The sequence below is a fragment of the Phodopus roborovskii genome, unplaced genomic scaffold (genome assembly GCF_943737965.1).
Source record: "Phodopus roborovskii unplaced genomic scaffold, PHOROB, whole genome shotgun sequence".
NCBI lineage: Eukaryota > Metazoa > Chordata > Mammalia > Rodentia > Cricetidae > Phodopus > Phodopus roborovskii.
In genome coordinates this window covers 11647610-11671538 of record NW_026126409.1, presented here as the reverse complement: position 1 = coordinate 11671538, position 23929 = coordinate 11647610, and the positions used below count along the sequence as shown (strand labels likewise).

The window sequence follows — 23929 nt, the reverse complement described above, 5'->3', positions numbered from 1 at the left end:
CCTGCTGTGCAGATGGGAGGCCACCATGCCTGCTACAGGAGGAGTTTGTAGAAATCTGACAGAAGCCAAGCAGGCAAGCACAGGAAATGGTTTAGTAGCCTGATACCCTATTTGGTTTTGCACCCCTTGCTGTGACCCATGTATCTGGGTCCTGGAAATGTGACTGGAAGCAGCTGGAGACTGACAATGACAGACACAAGTAATGCAGAACTGGGATTGGGCAGGCCTTGCACACAGACAGAGACGTACCGCAGCCTGGATGCTCTGCACATCTATTGTGTATAACATGAATGGGCACAAGGGTTAATTACTCTCAGTAGGGAGCAGCTTCGGGTGGGCATGATGGTACAGTCATCCCAGAGGAGAGAGCTGGACCATGCAGTCCGTGCTTTGGTCAGGTACTGTTTTTAGCTAATGGTCAACCATTTGTTAACATCCATACTAGGACCAGTGGAGGGCCCTGCTATTCGTATGAGTCTGAAGCACTGGTATCCTTGACATGGCTGAGCTCACGCCAATGGTGCGCATTCATTCAGAACTTCATGTGCTCCCCACAACACTCCCTCTTCCAAATAAGGCAATGGCAGTCCGGCTCCCTCACTTGCATGTATGATGCATACACACACCATTCTCCAAGCAATGTACCTAGCAACCTGCGACACTGCCCCCACCCCTTTTCTAGCTACTTGTGCACCCCTCTCGAACAATAGGAAGAATTCATTCTTTCCTAGTAACCATGAAACTTGGCGTGTGTTCAAATATATTCTCACCATGTCAGGTATGAAGGATGGAAGGGTCAATCCAGCCTGAGCTGCTCTTGACTCTGTGCAGAAAGACAAACTGTCCTCAAAGCGAATTTAAGAATCTCGAGACTATCATTTCACGAATCAGATGCATTATGGGAAAGGTCATGTAAGGAGAACAAAGGTCTACATGATCTAAACTTGTCAATCAGCGTGGAGAACCCACTCAGTGAGATGGCTCAGCAGATAAAGCATTTGCTGCCAAGTCTGATGGTCCTGTTTTGGATCCTTGGAACCCACATGGTAGAAGGGAACTGACTCTCCTGCAATTGTCCTCTGACCTGCACATCTTCATGTTTATGCACATGAACCCCAACATAAAACACACTCACGAACACTCAAAATAAATAAATGCGAAAGAAATTGAAGTCTATTTTTTACAAAATGACTCCTTTGTTTGGTCTCCATAAAAGGAAACCCAGTGATCAGGGCCCTTGAATATCTTCACTCATATGCCCACTGTTCTTACTTTTATTTTTTGGTTTTTCAAGACAGGGATTCTCTATGTAGCCTTGACTGTCCTGGAACTCACTGTGTAGATCAGGCTGGCCTCAAACTCACAGAGATCCTCCTGCTTCTGCCTTCTGAGTGCTGGGATTAAAGGTATGTACCAGTACACCCAACTGGTTCAGAATTTTTCTATGACTTTGGTGTAAATAAAACTCCCTTTTGCATCCATGTTAGCCTTTATTTAAATTATTTAAGAAAGAGGCCAAGAACTTGGAAATACCCAGGACTGTGAGAACCAAAGTGAGGTCTTTGAAAACTCTCACATTCATTTTTTTAAGCAGGCTTTGTTTTATTTCTTCTGTGTTTACTGGCCCAAGTGTCTTCTGGCCCTCCAATAGACTTTCCCAACAAGACCTTGAAGAAACACTTTTAAAGGTAGCTTGGGATTGCCTATGGGACAGAGCTATCTAGATGCCACTGCTGCTGTTGCCTCTGCTTTCTCCCCCTACTCCTCCCTTATCCCTTCCTTCCTCTTCCTCCCTCTCCTCCCCCTCCTTTCCCTCCTCCTTCTCACTGAGCTGCAGCCTGGTCACATTGGTGCTTATAAGCTGGTTTCTGCACATACCTCGCCTTTCCCAGTTTGGTGTGTTTATTGATGTGCCCATGTGCTGGAGTAATGGACTTTCTTTGCACAAGAAAGACACTAGGACAATGTCTTGCATTGCAAGGGGCCATGGTGGTTTTGCTGGCTTCACTGAGCAGCCATGCTGACTATGGAAAGACCAATGCTGCAAACAGCCTGTGTGTCCATGGTAACAAGCAGTTCAACATTAACTTTTCAGGATCTAAAGGAGGTAATTACTTTCTTCTCTACATTTGTATAGTTCATAATAGCAATAATACTGTCCCACCCCTAGGCCAGACAACTCCTGGTGACTAATGACCAAGTGACCATTTTCATTTATGTGGTTTTTTTTTCTTAAGGGCCTTTGATTTCACCCCAGGATTTAAAACTCCTTTGGCCACTTGCTAACTTCCAGAAAAAAAATATCCCTGTGGGTCATGACTGCCTCCACACTCTGGGCTTTAAAACAAAGAGCATCCTGCTGTGCAGCCCAGGCCTGTTCCTTCTGTTTATGAGAAATGGTATAGGCACCTCTGTGAGACAACAAGTGATGTAACAGACAACAACAAAGGAATAGGTCTTGTTAACTACCACAGTGCTCGCAGTGATACCAGCCCTTGGGTTCCACAGATGAAACTGGGAACACCTTCTTAGGACTCATCCCATAGTAATTTAATCTCTCTTAGCCCTCAGGGAGCATGCACCACCATTAGGTGCATGCCAAGTGTGGTGCCACAGGGATCCCTTCCTTCATCAAGAAGGCATGTACGGTGATGAGGCACTAACTACTTTGCTGGACTCTGACAGTGCCTGGGACATGCTTCCAATCTGTTGAAGGTGACCACTAGATTGGCAAGGGATGGAGAAACCTGTTGCAGATCCTGCAGAATCCTTCCAAAAAGTGTCCTTGCAGGCACAGGGGTCCTGAGATTGACTGGATGGTTTTTTAAATCTCCATTGCTATATCAGCCTGGCAGTCCACATTGCTCTCCCTGCTGCCTAGATTCCTTAAGTTGCTTGAAGGTCAGGGTCGATGTCTGTTGTGAATAAGCCTTGAGGGAGCTGGAGCAGAAGGTCCTCTGCTAAGCAGACACCTGGGAGACCTGCGGCTCTTATTTGTTCATAAAAAGAACCTAAACCACCAGGGCTGACAGTTTTGTGGGCCAGGTAAATCTCCCAACTCCCAGCAGGGTTGGAGATAAAAGCCTTCCTCTACATAGGTTTTGAATATGAAGTGTCCCCCATAGACTCAGGAGTTGAATGTTGGGTCCCCAGCTGGTGGCACAAGTTTGGGAGGTGGTTTGAACTTCAGGTGGTGGGGACTAGTTGGAGGAAGTAGGTGTCTGGGGAGGAGGCCTTCAAAGGTTCTTCCTCTCCCTGAATCTTCCTTTTCCTTCACTTCCTGCCTGTTGTGATGTGAGCCACATGTTCCTGCAACACATTTTGCCTCACCACAGGTTCAGAACCAAGATCCAAAGATTATGACCAAATCCAAAGATACTGACCCAAATCTCAAGGCCATGGACAAAAACAAACAGTTCTGCCGTTTGGGTCATCTCTGTCAGGACTTTTGTCACAGCCATAAAAGCAAAGGAGCACACTCCATCACAGAGGCCCATGAGCCTGGGGTGGAGGAGGGTGTGGGAAAGGAGCACACTCCATCACAGATGAAGTTTTAAGTGGCAATGGTAAAGCTGTAGGGACTGCACCTCCCTAGCCCTCCCATGTGTGGGGAGGGACATGTCAGGATCTCTTGTCCTGTTTCCTGGAGAGATACTAATGAACATCCACTTAGTCATGATAGGATGCCAACAACAGAAAAAAATTGCACCTGAATCTAATTTGGTGAACAGGATTATTTACAAGACAATGGCTGAAGGGTTGAACCTGTGAACCCACAGGAGCACAGATGGCTATATCAGGAAAGAGAAGCCCTCCCCTCCACAGCTGCTAACCTCTTACATACCTTGAGGGGTGAGGACCTCATGCATCCACAGCATTGTCTCATTAGCCCCACCCTTCCCCCTGTGATTGACTATTAACGTTTAAAAGTGTCTTATTAGTCTATGTGCATGTGTGTTGTCTATGCATCACTCACTGGTGCTTCCTCTGGCATGATTGTCCTGGTAGAGACTGAGGACACTCTTGGCCAAATACACTGAACTCTGAGAGAACCCTCAGCAAACCAGGAATTTCCATCTCACAAAGCCAAGCCATACTACAAGCATGCAGCCCTCCTCCTGCGGGCTCTGGGAGGCTTCCTTATAACACGTGATGGTTTATGTCTGTAAGGTCAGCACAGGAGAAGCCAAAGCAAGGATGCTGCTATGTGTTCAATACCAGTCTTGGCTGCATAGCAAGATCCTGTCTTTAAAAATGATAATAATTTAAAAAAGCAAACATACAAACCAAACCAGACCAGAGCAAAGTAAGGCATTTAACCTCACCACTGATTCTAGTCAATATCATGTAAGAGCCTAAGGGAAAGAGAAAAAACCCCACATGGACCATGAAAGAAAGAAAAAAAACTTACATTTCTTCACCAGTGATGTTATCACTACATACAAATCCTGCAGAATCTATATAAAATATCCCAAGACTAGCAGGCTTAACTAGGTCATATGCAGCAATATGAAAGCCATGTATATATGTATCAGCAACAAACAACTGGGGATTAATCTTTACATATTCCTTCAATGGGACCACAAAAATGAAATATTTAGGTTTTTATACCCAGAATATAGGACAAAACATGTGCGTTAAAAGCCGTAGGATGATGAAAAAGGCCTGCACACTCAGTTCAATACCTGTGTGTGGATGGAAGGTAATACCAGCTTGTCACCTCTTGGACATCCATCTGCAGATATGAAGCTGGACCTGATCAAGCCCTGGCAGTATTCTTTTGTGACAGACAAGCTGATTTGAAATTTATGTGGAAAGACAAGTTATTAGAGTCATAGAAATAATTTGAAAAAGCATAAAATTAAGACTACTTAATCCCCAAACATAGTCTTACAGCTGCAACAATCAAGACAATGCTCTATTGGCAAAAAGACAGACAGAGATCGATTCAGGAGGATGAAGTCTAGAAATAGACTCACACAATTGATTTTTGACAAGAGTACAAAGATAATTCAATGGAGATCCTGTCAGCCAGGGGCTCCTCAGCCACTGGATGATGCATGGAAAACAAACCTTCTATCTACAGCTGAAAATTGATCACAGGCATAAATGTAAAATTTTAGGAGACATATAGGAAAAAAAACATGTTCTTGGTTGGATAAATTGTTGTTAAATATGATGTAAGAAACCTAATCTATAAAGAAAAGATATTAATGATCAAAATTTAAGTTTGGCTTTGCCCAAATCACTACTAACAGAATAAAGGTAAGAGATGCAGATTATCCTAAGATGTTTTTAAATTACTGTCTTGACAAAGAGCTTATGCAAAGTATAGAAAGAATTATCAAACTCCATCAAACAAACCAAGCTGTCCGATGGTAAAGTCAGCTAAATATTTGAAGACACGCTTTACCAAAGAAGAGTCAGACAGAAAAGCAAGCCATGTCTGCCCAATACTCAGGCACTATTCACCGTGAAATGCCACTATGTTTGAAACTCACAGTCTGCTTGCTCATGTGTATCAAAAGTTCTTTGCAATTTTAAGTGTTGGTGGGGTTGTGAAGTGACCAGAATTCTCACACAAGGCAAAATGGCAACAAGTCTCGAAAACACTTTCCACAATTCTTCTGAAGTTAAAATTCATCTTGCACGAACTTGTGGTACCAAACCTACACAGTTAACCAGAAGAAATGAAAGTATGTACTTGCGCACACACATGCACACAGGCGCACATACACATCACTTTTACAAATGCTTATGACAATTTAAAAACAAACAAACAAACAAACTCGTCTTTGAGACTGCCTCTGCCTCTCAAGTGCCGGTATTAATGGAGTGTACCATCAAAACAGGCAGATTTAAAAACTTTTATAACATTCCCAAATGACGGAAGTTTAGGAGAAATGCAGAAAAAATCCAAACATTGTGTTCTTGGTTGGATAAAATGCCCTTAAAAACGACATGAAAAGCATAATCTACAAAGGAAAATTAAAATTATCAAAATTAAACACTTTGGTCCTGCCCAAATCACTACTAATAGAATAAAAGTGAGACACAACTGTACTAACTGTAGAGGGGGGTGCACTCAGTGAATGAGTAAGACAGCTTCCCAGGTAGGACAAAAGAAATAAAAGGCTGTTCACAGCTCTCCCCTGCACCCCCTGGGTATGGGTCAGTGGTGAGTGTGTGTGTGTGTGTGTCCTCTGAGATAAAACATTCCATCTTGGAGGGAAGCTATTAAGACTCAGGATATTCTAAAGGGAGGCTCTGTAGACTCCAGGAGTAAATGACATAGAAGTTTCAGAAAGTCCCTGAAGCTGAGTAGATCCTCTAGACCCACATCTCCCCAAGCTTACTTACACAGTATGGACTGCTTGGAGATATCCTCAGACAAGCCCAGCTGCATGGAGGACTCACTCTCCAACCTGAGCTGCCTGCTGGCTGTGCAGTGAGCACCAGGATTCAAGTCTATGTGAGCTGTCACCCACGCCAGAGTGGGCCTTGGCGATGCAGTGGTCTTTGAATCATTTCTGCTTCTGCAAGTAGTGCATCACCGATGTTTCTGTTAAAAAGCCAATAAACTCATTGGTTCACCATGTTGGGTGTTGTTATTATTGCCTTGGCCTATTATTGATTCCTGTTCTACTTTGTTTTCTATTACTGTGATAAAACATCATGACCAAAATCAACCCAGGGAGGATAGGGTTTCTATTTCAACTAACAATTTATAGTCCACCTTAAAGGAAAGCCATGGAATGCACCCAAGGCAGGGACTGAAGCAGATGCTGTGGAGTAACTCTGGTTACTGGCTTGGTGTCCATGGCTTATTCAGCCTGCTTTCTTATACCTCCCAGGAACACCTGCCCGTGGGTAGCACTACCCACAATGGGATGGGTCTTCCCTTTACAGTCATTAATCAAGAAAATGCCTCATAGATTTGCCTACATGCCATTCTGATGGAGGGAATTCCTTAGTTGAGTGTCTTTCTTCCTAGATATGCCTAGGTTTGTGTCAATTTGACAAAAACCAAATGGTATAGTCCTCTATATGGGTTGAGTAGATGTTTGTTCACTCCAGGAATTATTCCCCAGTGGTGACACACACATGCTCACATACAATCACACTCACAGAAATATCTGTGCATGCTGACACAGTCCATTACCCTCATTCACCTACACACCACACATTCATGAACACACTCACCCCTGACACCAAAGATTGGGTTTTGGAATTGTTGTAAGAGCAGCCACCCATCATATCCATCATTTCTTCTGCTATGTTCTAAAACAGCTGCAGAATGAACTCTGTGCTATTTAATGCAGATGTTCAGAAGCCAGCAGTGGTTACATGGCATTTCCATGTTCTTTGAAGTGAGTGTGGCTGAAGAGCACTATGGTGCTACTTCTTTCTCAGTGACTGTTTTCAGAGAACCTAATGATGACTATGCAAATCTTTGCACTCTGGGTTTCTAGAATGTTCATGGTACCTGTAGCACCCGCGTAGCATTGAATGGTGGCTGGTGTCTGAACACAAAGAGATACCAACGAGAGTTAGGGAACTACAGAAAACCAGAAAATCCCAAGGCCCACCCATCCCCAGAGTCTTTGGCTACACATGCCATGCTCATATTTCCTGGAAGGTCTACCTCTTCTATCCAATGACTGTGGGGTCAGAACTTCTGTAAACAAGCCATGACTTGGAGTCAAGAATAAAATGACCTACTCCTCACATCCAAGAGAGTTCTCTGCACACTTATAGTACCACACAGCTCAGGACTCACACTAAGACCTTAGGAGAGATAGCTCATTGCTTATGAGCAATGGCCATTCTTCCAGAGGACACAGCCACAAGACCACACACAACTGTCTTGTCCTATGTTTATCTGACGCCCTGTTCTGACTTCCTTGGCATCAGGCAAGCACATGGTACACATACATTTATTCAAGCAAATGTTCACACAATAAGTAAATCTAAAAATATTTGGCACCAGAGTCACAGACTAGAAGCAGATTAGTCCACACATGAAAAAAAAAAAATGCAGATCCATGGATGGGTAGAGTTCATTTTTCCAAAAACATTGACAAAGGCAATGTCCTATTATTTCAAGTTCACATACCCGGTGTCCATTTGCCTGCCTGCCTGCCTGTCTCCATGCCTTTATAATCATTCCTAAAGCAGGCTTAAAGTACATGAGGCGCTTAAAATCCTGTGGACCCAGTAGACCCCTTAGAGCTTCACCCCTAAAATAAGATGTGTTTCTTTATTTCTTGGAGAATGCAAGTGACAAGAGGCAAAAATAAAAGTCACTTTAACATTAGGGCTTCTCACAGGTTGTGCTGGCATCCCTAACAGCTGGCTTTGGCTTCCTGGGGAGGAGATGCATCTATAAGGTACTTGGTATGCCTTGCAGAAACTGCCCCTTCAGGTGGCACTGAGTGGTAAGGTCAGAAAGACCCATATATGCCCCCTCTTCCAAGACCCCAACATCTGAGACTCTGTAGTGCCGTTTGAAAAGGGCCTGCTTTCTCTCCAACATTGCAAGCCAGAAACCAAAAGCCTCTATTGACATATTTGGAATTTAGCTGCATTTCTAATCTTTGCTTTCCTCCCTTCTTCCCCTCTCTCTCCTCCCTTCCTCTTTCTCCCTCCCTCTCTTCTTCCACTTTCTCCCTTTACCCCTCCTTCCTCCCTCTGTGCTCCCTTCCTCCTTTTCTCCCCCATCCCCTCCCAATCCCCCTTTCCTTTCCCTCTTCTCTTCTCCTCCCTTCCCCCCTCCTCTCTTTCTCCTGGCCCTCTTCCTTCTTTACCTCTCTCTCCCTTCTTAGGATCTCTCCCTCTTCGACTGCTCAGCCAAGTCCTCCATATTGTACAGAGCACTGTCTTCAGTGTGGGGGTCACAGATCACATCAAGACACCTCTTTAAAGGGTGAGGGAGACAGAGAAGGACCCATGCTCAATCCGTTTGACAAATCCTGGGGAAGGCAGTCAGAGGCCTCTAAATGGGTCTAGTGGGAGCCAGAAGCAAAGATCCTGTCATAGGTCTGAACACGGAGGAAGAAGACAGGCTACACAGCCCTGGCCATCATGGGCAGGAGCAGGGTCCACCCGCCATGTGCTGGCCCCGTTGTGTGCCTCCCCAAGTCCTGGAGCCGCTTGCGTTTTCATAACCAGATTGCCCATTTTGAAGCGTGTCGCCACGTATCTATTTAAAGTCCTGTCTGCTGTGCAGTTCGCATTTGATATACGAGAGGAGTTTTGATTTCATGTCTCATTTATTAGCCTTCATATTCAAATTCAGAGTGTGTGATTTCACTCAGAGATCTGCAGAGGACTGGGAGTGCAATGGGGACGCCTCTCACCTCAGGTGGTGTCCCGGGCTGAACCCATTTGAAGACCAGGCAGATGTGGCCAGAAGCAGCCCCTAGGCCTGCACCCAGCCCTGGTGCTATGGTGTCAGCTGAGTCTTGAGTCTGCAGCTGATGTTGAGCTCATTAAGGACCCTGAAGCCATCCTGGCCTCCCCTGCAATCTCAGGAAGGGGCAGCTTCCCAAGAGGCCCCTGATTGGGGCTGGCAGGGCCCAGCAGGGGTCCAGCAGCTCAGTGTGACAATGCAAGGGCTTCTCAGCCTCTCTGCTCTGTGAGTGGCGGGCTCAGGGCCTGAGTGGCAGTAGCCAGTGCTGCTTGCTCCGGATGACTCCAAGGTGGGGCTGCCCATGACACAGTTCTGAATCTCATCTCCTTCCGCCTGATTGGCAATTACACTGCCCTGCTTGCTGCAATCAGATCCGAAATCAGCTCTGCCTGTCACTGAGTTGCCTTGCACCCCTGGAGCAGTGGCCCGCAATGCACCAGAACTGAGGGTTTAGAATAGGTGGCCCATTCAGTCCAATTTATCCTAAACGCCCACCACCAAGGGAAGATGACAAAGTAGGAGGGTCAGGAGCTAAAGCCTTGCCTGCTGGCCCAGGGGACAAGGGAAAAGGGGTTTGCATCTATACACACAAATGCAAATACAGTAAGCATTGATGTAGCTTTCTGTCATCAAAGATTCCACCTCCTTCTCTCCCTCCCTTACTTCCTCCCTTCCTCCCTCCCCTCCTGTATCTTAGGGTGACCTAAAACTCACTATATAGCTGAAGGTGACCTTGAACTCCTGGAATTACAGGTGTGTATTACCTGGCTTTAGGCAGCACGGAGCCCAGGGCTGGAGTAAGGGCTGGACCTACAGAGCACCAGCTCCAGCATGGCCTGTGCAGTTTCCTACTGCCTCTAGAGCCATGGGCTACAGAGTCCTCGCTGCTGCTGTATCACTAACACCCAGGATGTGGAGATGGTCAATCCTCCCTAGCTCAGCCACACTGCCCACTAAATGCCTCTCCTCACACAGTCTGTGTCCTCCAGGGCATCACCTAGCTGCAGTTGGCATGGAAGTGTGACCTGATCATCACTGCAGGGACTTCAGGCCTGTTTAGACCCTCATCTAAGGAGGAAAGGATATCAGCCTGCCTGAGATCTCCCTGCCCCAGAACTTCAACCAGGTGATTTGGGAATCATTTCTCTGGCAGATTGTCTACTTCTTCACAAGCCACCTCCCTCGGGCTGAGGTCTTAATACAGCTCCCTTCTGTCCTGGGACCTCTACCCTGGGCATTGAGGGTTTCACCTGTCTCCAGTCCTGTAGACTATCCCGGCTCTACCCTTGCGGCAACCCCCCTTTTTAAGGTGCCATCTGCTCGCTGTCACTCCTTTTCTCTTTGGGACTCTGAGGCTGTGTCTGTGGTTGCTCCAGTACGGTGCTGCCAGCCCATAGTACTGAAGCTGGGTCCTCACGGTTCTGGGAGGGAAAATCTCAGCTTGGGAAACCAGTCAGGCCTTAACGCACCTGGGGAGAGAAGTCTTGATGGCCTCTGAACACCAGCAGGGATTTGCCGGCAGTTTCTGGCTTTCCAGTCTTTGCTGCTGTCCTCATGTGGTCTTAGCCCTTCTGTGTGTCCTTTTTCTCGTTCTCAATATGTCAATCATGCTGGGCTCAGAGCTGCCTGCTCAGGGGGACCACATCTCACTTAAAGTAATTACAACTGCAATGGTGGTGTTAGTGGGGCACAGGGCACTTTCTGAGTGTGGAACAGGGATGTTAAGATTTTATACCAGGACCCTGCCAGCAGGAGCTCCTAGCCTAGTCCTCCCTTTCTCTGCTGTTCTCTCGGTTCCATGTGAGAAAGTCCCCGGTCCTCACAGTGCACACGTGAGCACGGCCCAGCCTTCACTTTTCCCTCCTTTCCCTCTGCTCAGGGGTGGTCCTATAAGCTGACCCTGAGTGCAGAATAGGGGCAGGGTTTGTGTCTGGATGAAACTGTGTTGGGGAGGGGCTCTGTGTTAGTCAACTGTATGTTACTGTGAGAAAAGGAGGAAGGAAATCAGCTTCAAGGCGGGAAAATAGTGTGGCTCATGATCTCAAGTCCAAGGCCATTCAGCCCTGTTGTTCTGGGCCTGCCTGTGGTTTTATACAGCCGAGAAGCAAAGGAAAGGAACTGAGCCAGGGACAAGGACACCCCACCCCCATGACCTGCTTCATCTAGCTGGGTCTGACTTTCTACATCTCCAGCAACTTGTAATAAATAATTCCACCAGTTATCAGTCACACATGGACTTTAGTGTCACTCCAGATCCAAACCAGAACTCCCCTATTCCACCTTACTGAAAACTCCAGTTCTGGGGCTCCTTCTCTCAATATCTGTGTTTATTAAGGACAAAAATACCCATGTTGTATTCATTTATTGTGGAGACAGGGTCTCATGTAGCTCAGGCTGGCCTCGAACCTACTATGTAACTGAAGATTACCTTGAAGGAGGAACCTGTTCTTCCTGCCTCTACCTCCCAAGGGCTGAGATTATCCACATGCACCACTGTACCCAGCCTCATTACTTTTTATTTTTGCACACATGTACATCCTACCAACACTATACATTTCAAGTCATCATACATACATACATCAAGAACATGTGTTCTTCCAAGATGTTGCAGTCTTGAGGTAGACTGCTGTGAGGAAGCAAATTTAATGGTAAAGGAATTTTCATGCAATGTTTTGGTTTCCCAGGACCGAGAGCATATGTTTACAGAGCAAGTGTGCAACAGCACTGTATGTTTAAAATAGAAATGGGCATGGCATACCTTAGTCCAAAATATCTTGCAGCTAAGTGCCAGCAATTATCTGAGCTTTCGGAAAGATGACAGACCTTTTTGAAGCATACCAGCCACAGGCCTTCAATTTGTGGGTTGCATAATAAGATGAAGAGCAGGGAAAGGGCTGTTTCCTGGGCTGGTTAGGGATGAACAAACTCTCCCTGGGCCCTCCAGCTCATTATAGGAGGATGGTGTTGTTTTCTGTGCATTTCTCTGTACAGTACCAGTGGAACTCAAGCACCGCCCCCTTCTACCCCTTTCATGGCTGTCATCTAAATGCCACCAAAGAGTTGGATTACAATGGATGACACACATTTTGGAGGGGTGTAAAGAGTAAGGTTTTTCTGCTGGTCTTGTCCCGCCGTTGCGCCAGCCCCAATAAACACACTGAGACTCTGTATCAGATATAATGCTGTTGGCCAGGTACTAGTTTCTTATTGGCTAGCTCTGTCTTAAGTATTAACCCAGTTGTATGTATTTCCACGTGGCCTTTCCGAGAGTGGAGGAATGGCAGTTCTATTCTCTCCAGACTCTCCATCTTGACTCCTCCTTACTACTTCCTCTTTCCTCCTTATCTCCTAGTCCCTCCTATCTTCCTTTCCTATTGGCCAGCAGTGCTTTATTCATTAACCAGTATGAGAAACATATACAGAATGACATCTCCCATCAGAGGGGGGTAGAACATTTATTACATGGGACAGGGAGGGGAAGTTAAGTCACTGGGGGCATATCCATATAGGGGTGTTGGAATCTCCATCCCTTCTTGTCTTTCCCTTTTGTTCCTGGTTGCTGGGCCTCCCCACAGGCTGCCTGAAGACAATGGAGCTGGATGATCACTGGCTGAAGCCTCTGAAACCAAGAGCCAGAATAAATCTTTCACTTTTTAGGCTCTAATTCCCCAAGCTTCTGTCACAGGGAGAGAAATTTGGCTGATGAAATGTTTGTAAAGCAATGTGGAAGGTGGGGTGAATGGAAAATAGGCTTTGAGCCATGTAGCCTGGATCTGAATCCAGTGACACCTTCCTTTGCTTCTCGGCTGTATGAAACCATTGCCACGATGCTCTGCCTGACCATAGGCCCAGAACAACAGGGCCAAGTGACCTTGGACTTGAGATCATGAGCCACGCTATTTTCCTGCCTTGAAGCTGATTTCCTTCGCCTTTTTCTCACCATACAGCAGGGTGGCTTTTATGAGGTTGAAAACTGCCTTGTGGGTCATCTGAGGACTGGCTGAGATGATCCAGCTGAAGGCACAGGAAGTACTAGCATGTTGTCTGAAATCATATGACCTGGGCACTGTCTACAAGTCTGAAAGAAAAGCTTTACAACTTGCCTTCAGCTCAAACACAATGAACATTCTTTAGAAACATGGTAATTGAAAAAAAAATTCAACAGAGGGTCTGGAGAGATGGCTCAGTCAGCAAAATACTTGCCAACCAATGCATGCTTCAACCCCAGAACATAGGTTAAAAAAAAATCAAGAGGCTAGCAGCCTACCACTATAGCCAGTCAGGGAGAGACTGTGTCTCAAAAAATAACATGGAAAAAACAAAAACCAAAACAAAAAATAACATGGCAAGTGATTGAGAACCACACTCAGTGTCTACCCATGACTACTACTACTACTACATACATATACACACACAGACACAGACATACATGCACACACACAAACATGCATGCACACACACACCACATTTATACCACACACTCACCATAACACACACACATACACACACACATATGTGCGCACACACACGTGCATACACACACACATGCACACACACGAGCACATACAAATGGACTAAATTAACAAAAAATGACACATGGGAATATTTAAACACGAATCACACATCAGTGTTTTAATTTAAAACCCATCACAGTGAGAGAAACACTTTATTTTACTAAAATAATAGCCTTGGTAATCAATGTTTTCACTAAAAGCCTAGAAAGCCCTTCTGAGCCAGAGTGGCACATGCATGATTGCCCCACCCTCTCCACCCGCTCACGGAAGTACTTCAGCAAACAGAATCGCGGTCAAGTAGCCAGTGCCATCTTCAAGTTCAAGCCCATGCTTATGGAGGTCTCTCTACTGTGTGTCCTCACAGGCTCCCTCCTGATCTGGCACCCATGTGTATGCTCACTCTTCCACACTGCCCTTGTTTAACCCTGACTTCTTTACACCCCACATCCGTTGAAAGGATAGAGACACACAGCTTCCCTTTATGTGTCTCAGTCTGTCCAGCAGCATGAGGTCCAATCTCTTTCCTGTTCCTAACCCACTCTTCCAGAGAGACTGTCTTTTCCATTCTGCTCTCCAGGCTTGGGCCTGGGGGCAGGCAATGCACAAACAGCATATCTTTCTGCCTGGATGCAGTCATGCCCAGTTGTTGCCCCTCCCTTGCGGGCTTCTTTGTGCTTTTCTTGCTGCCCACTTGCCCGGTAATGACTTCCTGTAGACTCCTTGCTGTCCCATACCTCTGCACCCTTTAATGCCCTTCTCCCACCTGGAATGGCTTCCTTTTGCCTGTCCTACGTGGCTGAGATCCTCAGAGCTGCCATGCTCCCAGAACAAGGTGACCTCCCACAGAAATGCTCACTCTTACAATTGTTCTGGTGTCCCTAAACCCATATCTCCCTCTGTCTTCTCAGGATGAAAACAAACACGGGAGGAGGCACTGAGAAGCTTTCAGATCACAGGCCTGCAATGTTTTAGCAGAAGTGTGAAAGACTTGAAAGAAGCCCACAGTCCTGCGCCTACTTCTTAGACAAAGTCCTGTTTTCGCTGCTGCATCCAGTGAACCACCTGGGAAGTTGCAAGATGGCTTAGGAAGAGCCAAGCCAGGGAAGCACAGACAGGACAGCAATGGCCTTGATCCTAGGCATGCCTCTTGCAGCTCTAGGGTCCATTTCCTGAAGATGTGACTGTCATTGCTCCCTATGTGTGAGGGGAGAGGTGGCTAAACGCAGACTCCTAGACACTACAGTGGTCCCAGAAGAGACGCTAGGTTTCCTAAGGACACGGGCTCTCTGAAGCCAGTTCCTAGCAGACAGGAAAAGAGGCCTTCAAGCCTAACTGGGGTGACTTAACTGTCCAGTTCCTTTTTTTACAAGAAATTGGGTGTTTTAAGTTTTAGATGTTCTTTGTTCCAGACTCCAGCCTGCAACTTCTTTGTTTTCTATTTCTGTCTTGGCAGCTGTTTCAGCCGCATCCCCTTCACTGCAGCTGTGGCTAGCTGCTTCTCTAGCCTCCCTGCAGTGCAGCAGGGAGCTCAGTTGTCTCCCAGACAGCGCAGCTTCTCCGTTGCTTTAGATCTCTTGCATGTTCAGATGTTACCTTCCATCAGAAACACAGTTCAGACCTGAAGGGGAAGATCTTCATGGTTGGTGCCACTCACACACAGAGACATCCTCTAGGGTCCTAAGCTTCTGGGCCACCTGAATGCGTTCTTGACATAGACTCACTGATATCTGCTGTGTCCATGTCTTGAGAAAAAATACATATGTCTGTGAACAGTTCAATGGAACATGGAGCCAGTTAAGTTTGGTTGGTCAGAGGAGAACAGGGACTAGATCCAATTGGGATTACTAGTTTCCTAAAACATTATCAAGAAGCTGGCTAGTGGAGAAAGGCCACTGGCCCCTGACTTCAGCAAGCCCAGTCATTGTTGGAAAGCCTGGAGAACACCCTCCCATGCCCATACACCTGACCCAGGTTCCAAGGCCTCCTTTGGGGAGACATGCTGGGAAATTTGACTGATGCAAGCATCATTGATGAGGAAATTCAGGGCCAGGGGCTCTCACAGTGGTGTTTGGCCTCAGTGTCTTGAACAACCTCTTTTAGAATGAAGACCAATTGTCTAGGTGGCATGTCCTGACTGCTGAAGATTCTGCCCTTACATAGAATATCTTGGGATGAAGGAAAACACACACATGCATGTGCACACACACACACACACACACACACACACACACACACACCACACACACTGAGTGTATATACAGCTAGAATCATGGGAATTTCAGATATGTCTGCTTCCCTATGCAATTTATGTTACTTGCAAAAACATTTATAATTTGCTTACTGCCATATTAAAATCTAGATAAGACCAGTTTACAGGAGGCCCTCATTCCTTTCTTATCTGCTTTTGAGACATCTTGTAATAAGACTTTCCCCCCTGGTCTGTAGTGCTTTTTCAATTTTTCAATCAATGCAGCTGACTCCAGATAATTTCAACACAAGGGACATATAACACTGGCCCCATATGAGAGGTGACCTAATTTAGTGAATCTTGGGCTGTTTATCCACAATATCTTGCCTGTGAATATTTGAAAGTGCATAACCATTGTAATCTCCCAGGGGGAAAAGGAAAATAGGAGGTCCACAAGCGTCTCCCTAGTCTTAGAAGATGATGAAGCAACAGAGGCTGTGATCATGTGTTAGACAAATAGGGACATGAGTTAATTGGAATTTTACTATGTGGGACCCGTACTCTGTTCCCTCTGGCACCTTCTCCCTTGATCCTTTTTCCACTCTTGGTCAGCATTCTGGGTGTTTCCAGTCTTACAAGGCTCTGGAAAAGGGGGACAGCGTGATGGCAGCGGCTGAAGTCTGGGTGTTTTTCTCAGTGGGTCAGTGTAAATTAGGGCAAACATGAGTTGTCACAAACAGAAGTGCCTTGTCCAAGGACACACCAGCCACACATCCATGTCCAAGGCACCATTTGGGCTGCTAATAGGAGCCTAGTGTCTTCAGTGAGACATGTGCTCTATTTGGAGTTGCTCCTTAGCAACTATTAAAAAATATGTAGTATGGGGCTTGGGGTGTATGCAGCTCAGTCAGTGGGCGCCTGCCTGGCATTTATGAAGCTCTGTCTAAAACTGCCTAAAACTGGGCATGGTGGAACACACCTGTAATCCCAACACTCAGCGGTGGAGGCAGGAGGATCAGAGCTTCAAAGTCACCCTTCAGCTATACAGTGGGTTAGAGTCCAACCTGAGATACTTGAGACCCCACCTCCAGCAAACAATAACAAATGACAGATAGACAGATCGGCAGACAACATTGTGATTAGAGACCAAGATGCTTCTATTCATTTCATACTATTTAAACAGAAAAATCCCAAGAATAATACTTTTCAAGGAATACATTCCCTAAAGAAACCATATCATTTACCCATAAACCCTTGACAATGTTTGGTGTTTTATCATTTTTTCTCTTAGTTACATGGAATTCAGCCAACATCAGAAGAGTAAATGGACATACAAATAATGGACAACAGGATAACTCCCTTTATGATGAAAAATAATTTTAATTTTATTCAAAATTATCTCTGAGATACTTCCAGTTTATTGACATAGTGGACTTGACTCCACATTTTCCTGAATTATTTCATATTCATTAAACAACCTCCAAAATAAATATATTGAATATATTATATATACTGCAAGCCATATGCATGTAAAAGTTTCATGGTATACTTTAATAGGATATATTAAAGACAGTAAGCTTGGAACAGTTTTTTTTCATTTGTTATTACCAAATGACAAAATACAATTTCTAATTTTTATGGCTTCACTTGCACTTATCTAGTATCTAAAATAGTATATTGAGTACTTTGATATCTTTAGTATTAAAGTTTACTAGGACTTGCAAGATGGCTCAGCATATAAAGGCAGCCAAGGCTAAGCCTGATGAAGTGAGTTAGATACCTGGGACCCAGAGGGTGGAAGGAGAGAAACGACTTCTGCAAATTATCCTCTGACCATGGCATGCACTCCCTCAAATAAATAAATAAATGTAAAATAAAAGTTTACAAACATATTTCCTTGTGGCCTCCTTGGCCCAAGTCTGATTTCATACAGTTCTAAAACTTCAAATTAGCTAAGAAAGGAATTTCTAGAAGGAACTCATTCTTGGTTGGGATAGACGATTTCCACAGAAGGCAAATTCCTGTCCAGAATCCTTGTTTTGCTTGAGTGGTGGCAGTTAGACCTGGTGACACATTTGCAGGGCAAAATTAAAGCCAGGAAGTGCCAAATGCTGACTAGAAGTCTGGATAACACAGAGCCGTTCCTTATAATGTCATAGAACTCACATAGTGACTCCTAGAATCAATATTCCACCACTGTCCAGCATTAGTAGCAAGACTCATCAAAGGTTGTCGAGGAGTTTGTAGACTGCAGGCTGAGATCATAAGGTAATTAAACAGAATTAAAGCTAAAATAGAACGAATATGATTTAAGCAATAAATTCATATGTGACACTCCCCCTCTTGCCTGCTTCTGAAGGCAGGGAAGCTTTGGTTGTTAAAGAGTAACTTTTAAAAGAGTTGGAAGGGGCTCCAGTTGCGGGGGCGGGGGAGGGGGGGAGGGGAGGCATTGGGTCACAGGCTCAGCCCCCCCCCCACTTTCCCATTTTTCCTTTTCTGTTTCCTAGAGAATCCTGGGAAGACCAAAGGCTGCTGGCAAAGGACACAGAGCCAGTAAAGAGCAGCAACCAAGGCCACATTGACTTCTAAGATCAGTGAAGCTCACTTTAATAATGCATAGTATTTAATCCAACACATCACAAGTACAGCCATTTCTGTAACCAACATTGCCAATAATCAGTGAGCTCTTTCTCATTCTGAATCTTTAAAATCCAGTGTGTGTGTGTGTGTGTGTGTGTGTGAATGTGTGTGTACATTCTGAATTTTGGGTGCTTAGGGGCCATATGTGGTGGCCAGCTACCCTCCTGAATAACATGGAGTCCATATGGCATTCTGAGAGCAATCTGGGAATAAAAACAGAAAGTGCAAACCAGGAAACAAGCTGACAGTCCAGTCAAGTTGTCAAACCTGGAACAAAACCAGATCCTGAGAGGATAGAAGGAAAGGCCCTCAACTTTCTGGCTCTGTGTGCTTAGCTCAAAGTTCTGTGGCCTGGAGGTCAGGTACTCAGTTCTGATGAATGATCTAGGTTTCAACTGAGCACAGTTGTGCAGCTGAGAAACACCCTGTGCTAGAAGGTGAGTCAGTCACGTGTGAATATAAGGGTCAGTGTTTGGCACCTGTGTGTGCAAGTGCACATGCACATTTGAAAAAAAAGCACCTCCAAGTGTGTGGGAGGGGGAGAGGGGCAAGGGCATGCTCAGGGCAGTTCCCCAGAAATGGGGAGAGTCCTCTGGCAAAGACATGTCTCTGGCTACCAGCCTTGCCAATGCTGCAACCTAGGACCTCTACAGTCCTTCAGATGTCCTAAGTACCTACAGGGAGCCAGGTACTGCTGAAAACTGAGAGCCCACCTTGTCCATGCTGTTTACATGGTGCTGACCACCCTGTGATGGTGGTATTCAAATGACTTCCCTATAGTCTCCCTGGTTTTGGGCAGCCTGGAATGCTCAGAGAATCAAACCCAGAGAAATCAACCTCCTGGTCTACAAGATCTCTTCTCCACTTATTTTCCCACAATTTTTCTTGTGTTTACAAAGCAATATTTTGTTGAACTTTACATGCATCCAAGCCCTCCTCATTCAGGCTATCAAGAACTTGGAAGGCTCCTTCGGAGGGCTGAGTATACTGGGGAGGCCTCACCCACTGCAGGAGGACATGTTTTGCAACTTTCCTGTCTTGGGGCTGATCCTGCTAGAATCAGCCTGGTGGGTTTCTTGGTGTTTATGGGGAACTTGCTCCACCCAAGGGAGAAGACAGAGGACAGCAACAGAGTCCTATGAAGAGACAGGGAACATGGCAATAGGGCAGGATGGCTCAGGCCTATGACACTAGCATCCAGGAGGCTGAAACAAGTAGATTGCATTGAGTTCTAGGTCAGCTTGAGTTACAGAGTGAGACCCTGTCTCAAAACCAAACAAACAAATAGGGAAAAAAGAAACAGAAAGGAAGAAAGAAAGAAGAAACAAAGAAAGAAAATGCAATACAACAGAGGCTCCTGGGGCCTCCCCAGCATCTATCAAATTCCTCCCCATTAGGCTATGTGCTGTGCGTGGAGACTAGAGGGATATAGTCCCAGGTTCTGACAGGGCAGCAGGCATTCTATAGGCCACTCACTGCTGGGTCCTTAAGCTTAGCTCCCACCACAGAAACAAAGGGCCTCTGGCCTAAGAGCATTCTTTCCTGTCCTGGTTGGGGGGCTGGGCAGGAAGAGAGGGTGGAAGTGAAGTGAATCTGAGTTGCGGTGATTTGAGCATGCAGAGCCTGCTTGCTTCTCTGGGAAGTATGGCTGGGAGTTCAAGCTAATGAAAAGAATGAAAGCACCTGTGGCTGGCAGGCTTGTTCCATTTCTCCATCCTGACTCTTTCCATTCATTTAAGCCTGCAAGCCGGAACAAGAGAAGACAGAAAAGCCTCAAATTCTGCAGTTGTTCGAGCCAGATGCCCGAGCTCAGAAGCCCAGGGACAGTTTGTAAAGTTTTCAAATCCTTTAGTCAGAAGTGACTGCAAATTCGCTCCTGCCCACACACTCCTCATGTTCCCAACAACAGAAGCAGCTTTAGACTTTGAAACTTGTCACAGACAGAAACACTCAAGAGAAGGCTGCTCATGAATTCGGGTCGTATAATTTTCAGAGTCTGATGCCTTGCAAGGGTGACACGGCTGTGGCAGCCGAGGGTCCAGGGCCGCAAGTCTGAGCAGCTGCCCGGGGCTTTGAAAGGCCCAGGACAATGGGTGCACTGTTCCCAGGGCTGGCCTCCAGCATTTGCATAGACTGTTCTGCCTGGCTGACCAGGGGCTGTCCTGCTCGGCATTGTCCACAGATCACTTCAAGATGGCAGAGGTGACAGGATTCAGGTGAGAGCTGAAGTGGGGTGACATCCAGAGGGCATGAGGAGGAACTCTCCTGGGAACCTTGACTTGAGCTACTTTGCAGGGATTCATGTATTTGCTTTTGAAGATTTCCTCTGACTATTAGGAGAGAGCTTGCAGGGCCCAGATGGGGGAGTACCCTGGGGTATCCCCTTGTCTAATAATCTAAAAATGTGATGGACCAATGGGGGTTCACTCTTGGATATTTGAGTTTTGCTGTGGAAATGGAGGCTCAAGGTGGTCACCTTATGAAATGGAATTTCCTCTTCAGAAATGACATCTTGAAAAATTGACACCAAGGTGGGAATGGGGGGGGAGGTAGGAGCATCAAAGCCAAGATGTATAAATACCTCCTAGTAACTAACCAGCCAGGCAAGAAACAGGGCTAGTTTTACAAGCAGCTGAACGGTTTTGACACCTGCAGAGAAGTCACCAAGGTGCAGCCCATTGGGCACCGAGTGCTTTTTCCCACGGAGTTGATGTTTTGACTCAGCTGAAAAAGTTTTTCTGACCAGTGCTTGCTGCCTAGAGCTTTGGCATCACAGCCCACCACCTTTAGCTCCAGTGGGCAGCACTAGGGGCTGGAAGACTGGGACTTATTTCTGCGCCCAATTCCAAGTAAACACTGCCAGTTCTTTGCTTAGAGGACCTGGATTCTGAAGGAGGAAATTCCAGGGGAGGGGCCTAAGGCACAGCAGAGGGTGGGGTAGGAGTGAGGTTGGAAACTCAAGTTGGGAGGGGACAATTTTTCTGTATCTAAACAGGCCAGGGGCTGAAGCATCTGCAACAGCATTTCTGTCAGGCCAAAGGCACTTTATTCCCACAGCCAACTTTTGCCTCTCGCAGGCCAGGGTCCCCACAGGCCCGTCTCTTCCTCCTCTACATCCTCTGTGCCTGCGCATCCCCACCTGATCCTAAACAGGTGCTAGCAAAGGTACCACATCCAGAGGGGCAGCGAGCTGGCTGACTTCCGGCACTGCGAGGACCTGGGGGGATGATGCTTCCGAGTTCCCGCCCCTGTTACACTGTGGATTGCTGCACCGCTCATCTTGGGAATATAGCGATTAATCCAGCCGCAGGTTTCCAGATAAGTGACTGCGATGGAGACTGTTGGCGAGAAAATAGACAATTATCCGCTGTTAGCTTTACATAAAGATCGCATTAACTCAAATTAGTTATCAGACAAAAGAACGTCGGCAAGCGCGTCCTGCCCGCCAGCGCCCTGCACGCCGGCACCTCGGGGTGCGGCCGGGCAAAGCGTGGGGCTGGGCTGAGGCCTCGCGATGTGGGAGGACACAGAGGGGGACTTAGGCTGGTGCCCCTCATGCTGTGCTGACCTGGACGCGTTGGGTAGGGGCTGACTACCGGGTCGGATTAGCCCGCCCCTGAACTCCAGTGGTCCCATTTCAGTCTGTCCCACGCTTGTCCCTTCTCCAAGCTATACACGCCGAGCCAGCCTGTCCTCGTAGCCCGTAGTCCTTTTGATGCTACCAGGGATGCCATTTAATAACACTAGACAGAGATGTCTCCTCGTTCTCCACGGTCCTGCTGGGTGCACTGGACCACCTGGTGACCCACCGGCCACGGTCCCTCCCACCGCACTTTGTGGAGGTCGCTCTTCGTGGGACTCGCAGAGAGGAAAGAACGACCAGCTGAGTTGGGGACAGGGCTTGTGGGGATAGGAGGGGGGAAGCCTGGGGCAGCGATAGGTCACTGTGGCCTTGACAACCGAAGTTACGTATTGTGGAGGCACAGCGTATCTCCACCACCTTGGTTCTCCTGTATCCCCCTTAGCGCGGACACCAGCTTTGACGAACAGGATAGATTTCACGGACTACTGTCTGTGGGAACAAACACAGCGCCCCAAATCCCGGTGGGATGCAGCCCCCAGCGGGGTCCCTACTGCCGCAGGCGCACACTGGCGGTAGTGCTTGCGCCCGGCTGGCCTCCCCGGCCTCGGGGTCCCCGGCCCCGCTGAATAGCACGGATAATGACCCCCGGTTCCCAAGGCAGGCTCTCTGCTGCCTGGTGAGCCTTGGATTTGTGTGGTCCAAGCCTTTCCCAGCTTGTCCCATTCTGTCACCGGGATAAGGGGCTCCCTCGGCTCGTTTGCACCTGCGTCGCTTTTGGCTCCTTCAGGAATGCGCTGAAGCTTGTAATCAGCTTTGTGAAGCCATTGAGTGCACGGCTGAGTGAAACTTCCAAAGCTCGAGGAAAACTGGCCGGCTGAATAGGAGCCAGCATGGGGCTGCTCTCCAAGCCTCCGCGCTGCCAAATTCCAGCAGAGCGCCTCACAATCGCCTTCCCCACACTGAGAAAAGTGAGAAAAGAAAAGCGAAAATACCAGTCACCGGGGTTAGCTGTTTGTTCCCAGATTAATGGCAAGCGGCTCCCTCCTACTCCACCCCCCTCCACAAAGCTCACCAGTTCAGGAAATATGACAGGGAGGGGAGGGCAGTTATTAATAGCTCCCCAACTGATGTCACTCCCCGGGTGGGGGTCTTCTGGGGCTCTGGAGGGTCCTTCATTTTCAGCTGCTGAGATAGCTCCGGCGGCCACGTGTGCCTTAGGTCTGGCAGTTGAAGTCATCTCTGCTTCAATAGGGCTGTGGATAAAGCTGCACACAACTCCCAACCTAGCCAGCCTGAAGGCTCCAGGGAGGAGCCACTAACGACCTGGACCCTCAGCAACAGGTGTCCTGGGCCTCTCTTCAGAGGAGCCAGGAGGTAGCACTCCCAGACTGTGCTTGCTGTTTCTGATGAATCAAGGGACAGAGAGATGCCTGCAGGGCAGCAACCACAGCAGGTGTTTCTGCCTCTGCTTCAGGCATCTGGGCCATGATTTCTAAGAGCCAAATCCTTCAGACAAGTATTTCCATGTGCCTCACCGACCCTGGCTTATTCTCTCCCACTCAAGATGAGTGAAGGCTTCTCTCTGGAAAACA

The 23929-nt window shown here is 47.0% G+C and overlaps 1 protein-coding gene across 1 annotated transcript; it reads right to left on the bottom strand.

Moving 5' to 3' along the window:
- Window positions 1-22756: 22756 nt before the first annotated feature.
- On the bottom strand, window positions 22757-23715 carry LOC127220260 (uncharacterized). Its single transcript, XM_051181998.1, has 2 exons — window positions 23410-23715; window positions 22757-23296 (listed from the first exon to the last, which is right to left on the bottom strand). Exons 1-2 carry the CDS (start codon window positions 23572-23574, stop codon window positions 22820-22822), a joined length of 642 nt encoding a protein of 213 aa, XP_051037955.1. The 5' UTR covers window positions 23575-23715; the 3' UTR covers window positions 22757-22819.
- Between the last annotated feature and the right edge of the window lie 214 nt (window positions 23716-23929).

What these genes read in the sequence shown, in the direction of transcription:
- LOC127220260 (XM_051181998.1), bottom strand. Translation starts at nt 23,574, where the DNA reads ATGACTTCAACTGCCAGACCTAAGGCACACGTGGCCGCCGGAGCTATC. An exon ending in CTGTCATATTTCCTGAACTG is followed by an intron (nt 23,297 to 23,409) that starts GTGAGCTTTGTG and finishes CACTTTTCTCAG; the next exon opens with TGTGGGGAAGGCGATTGTGA.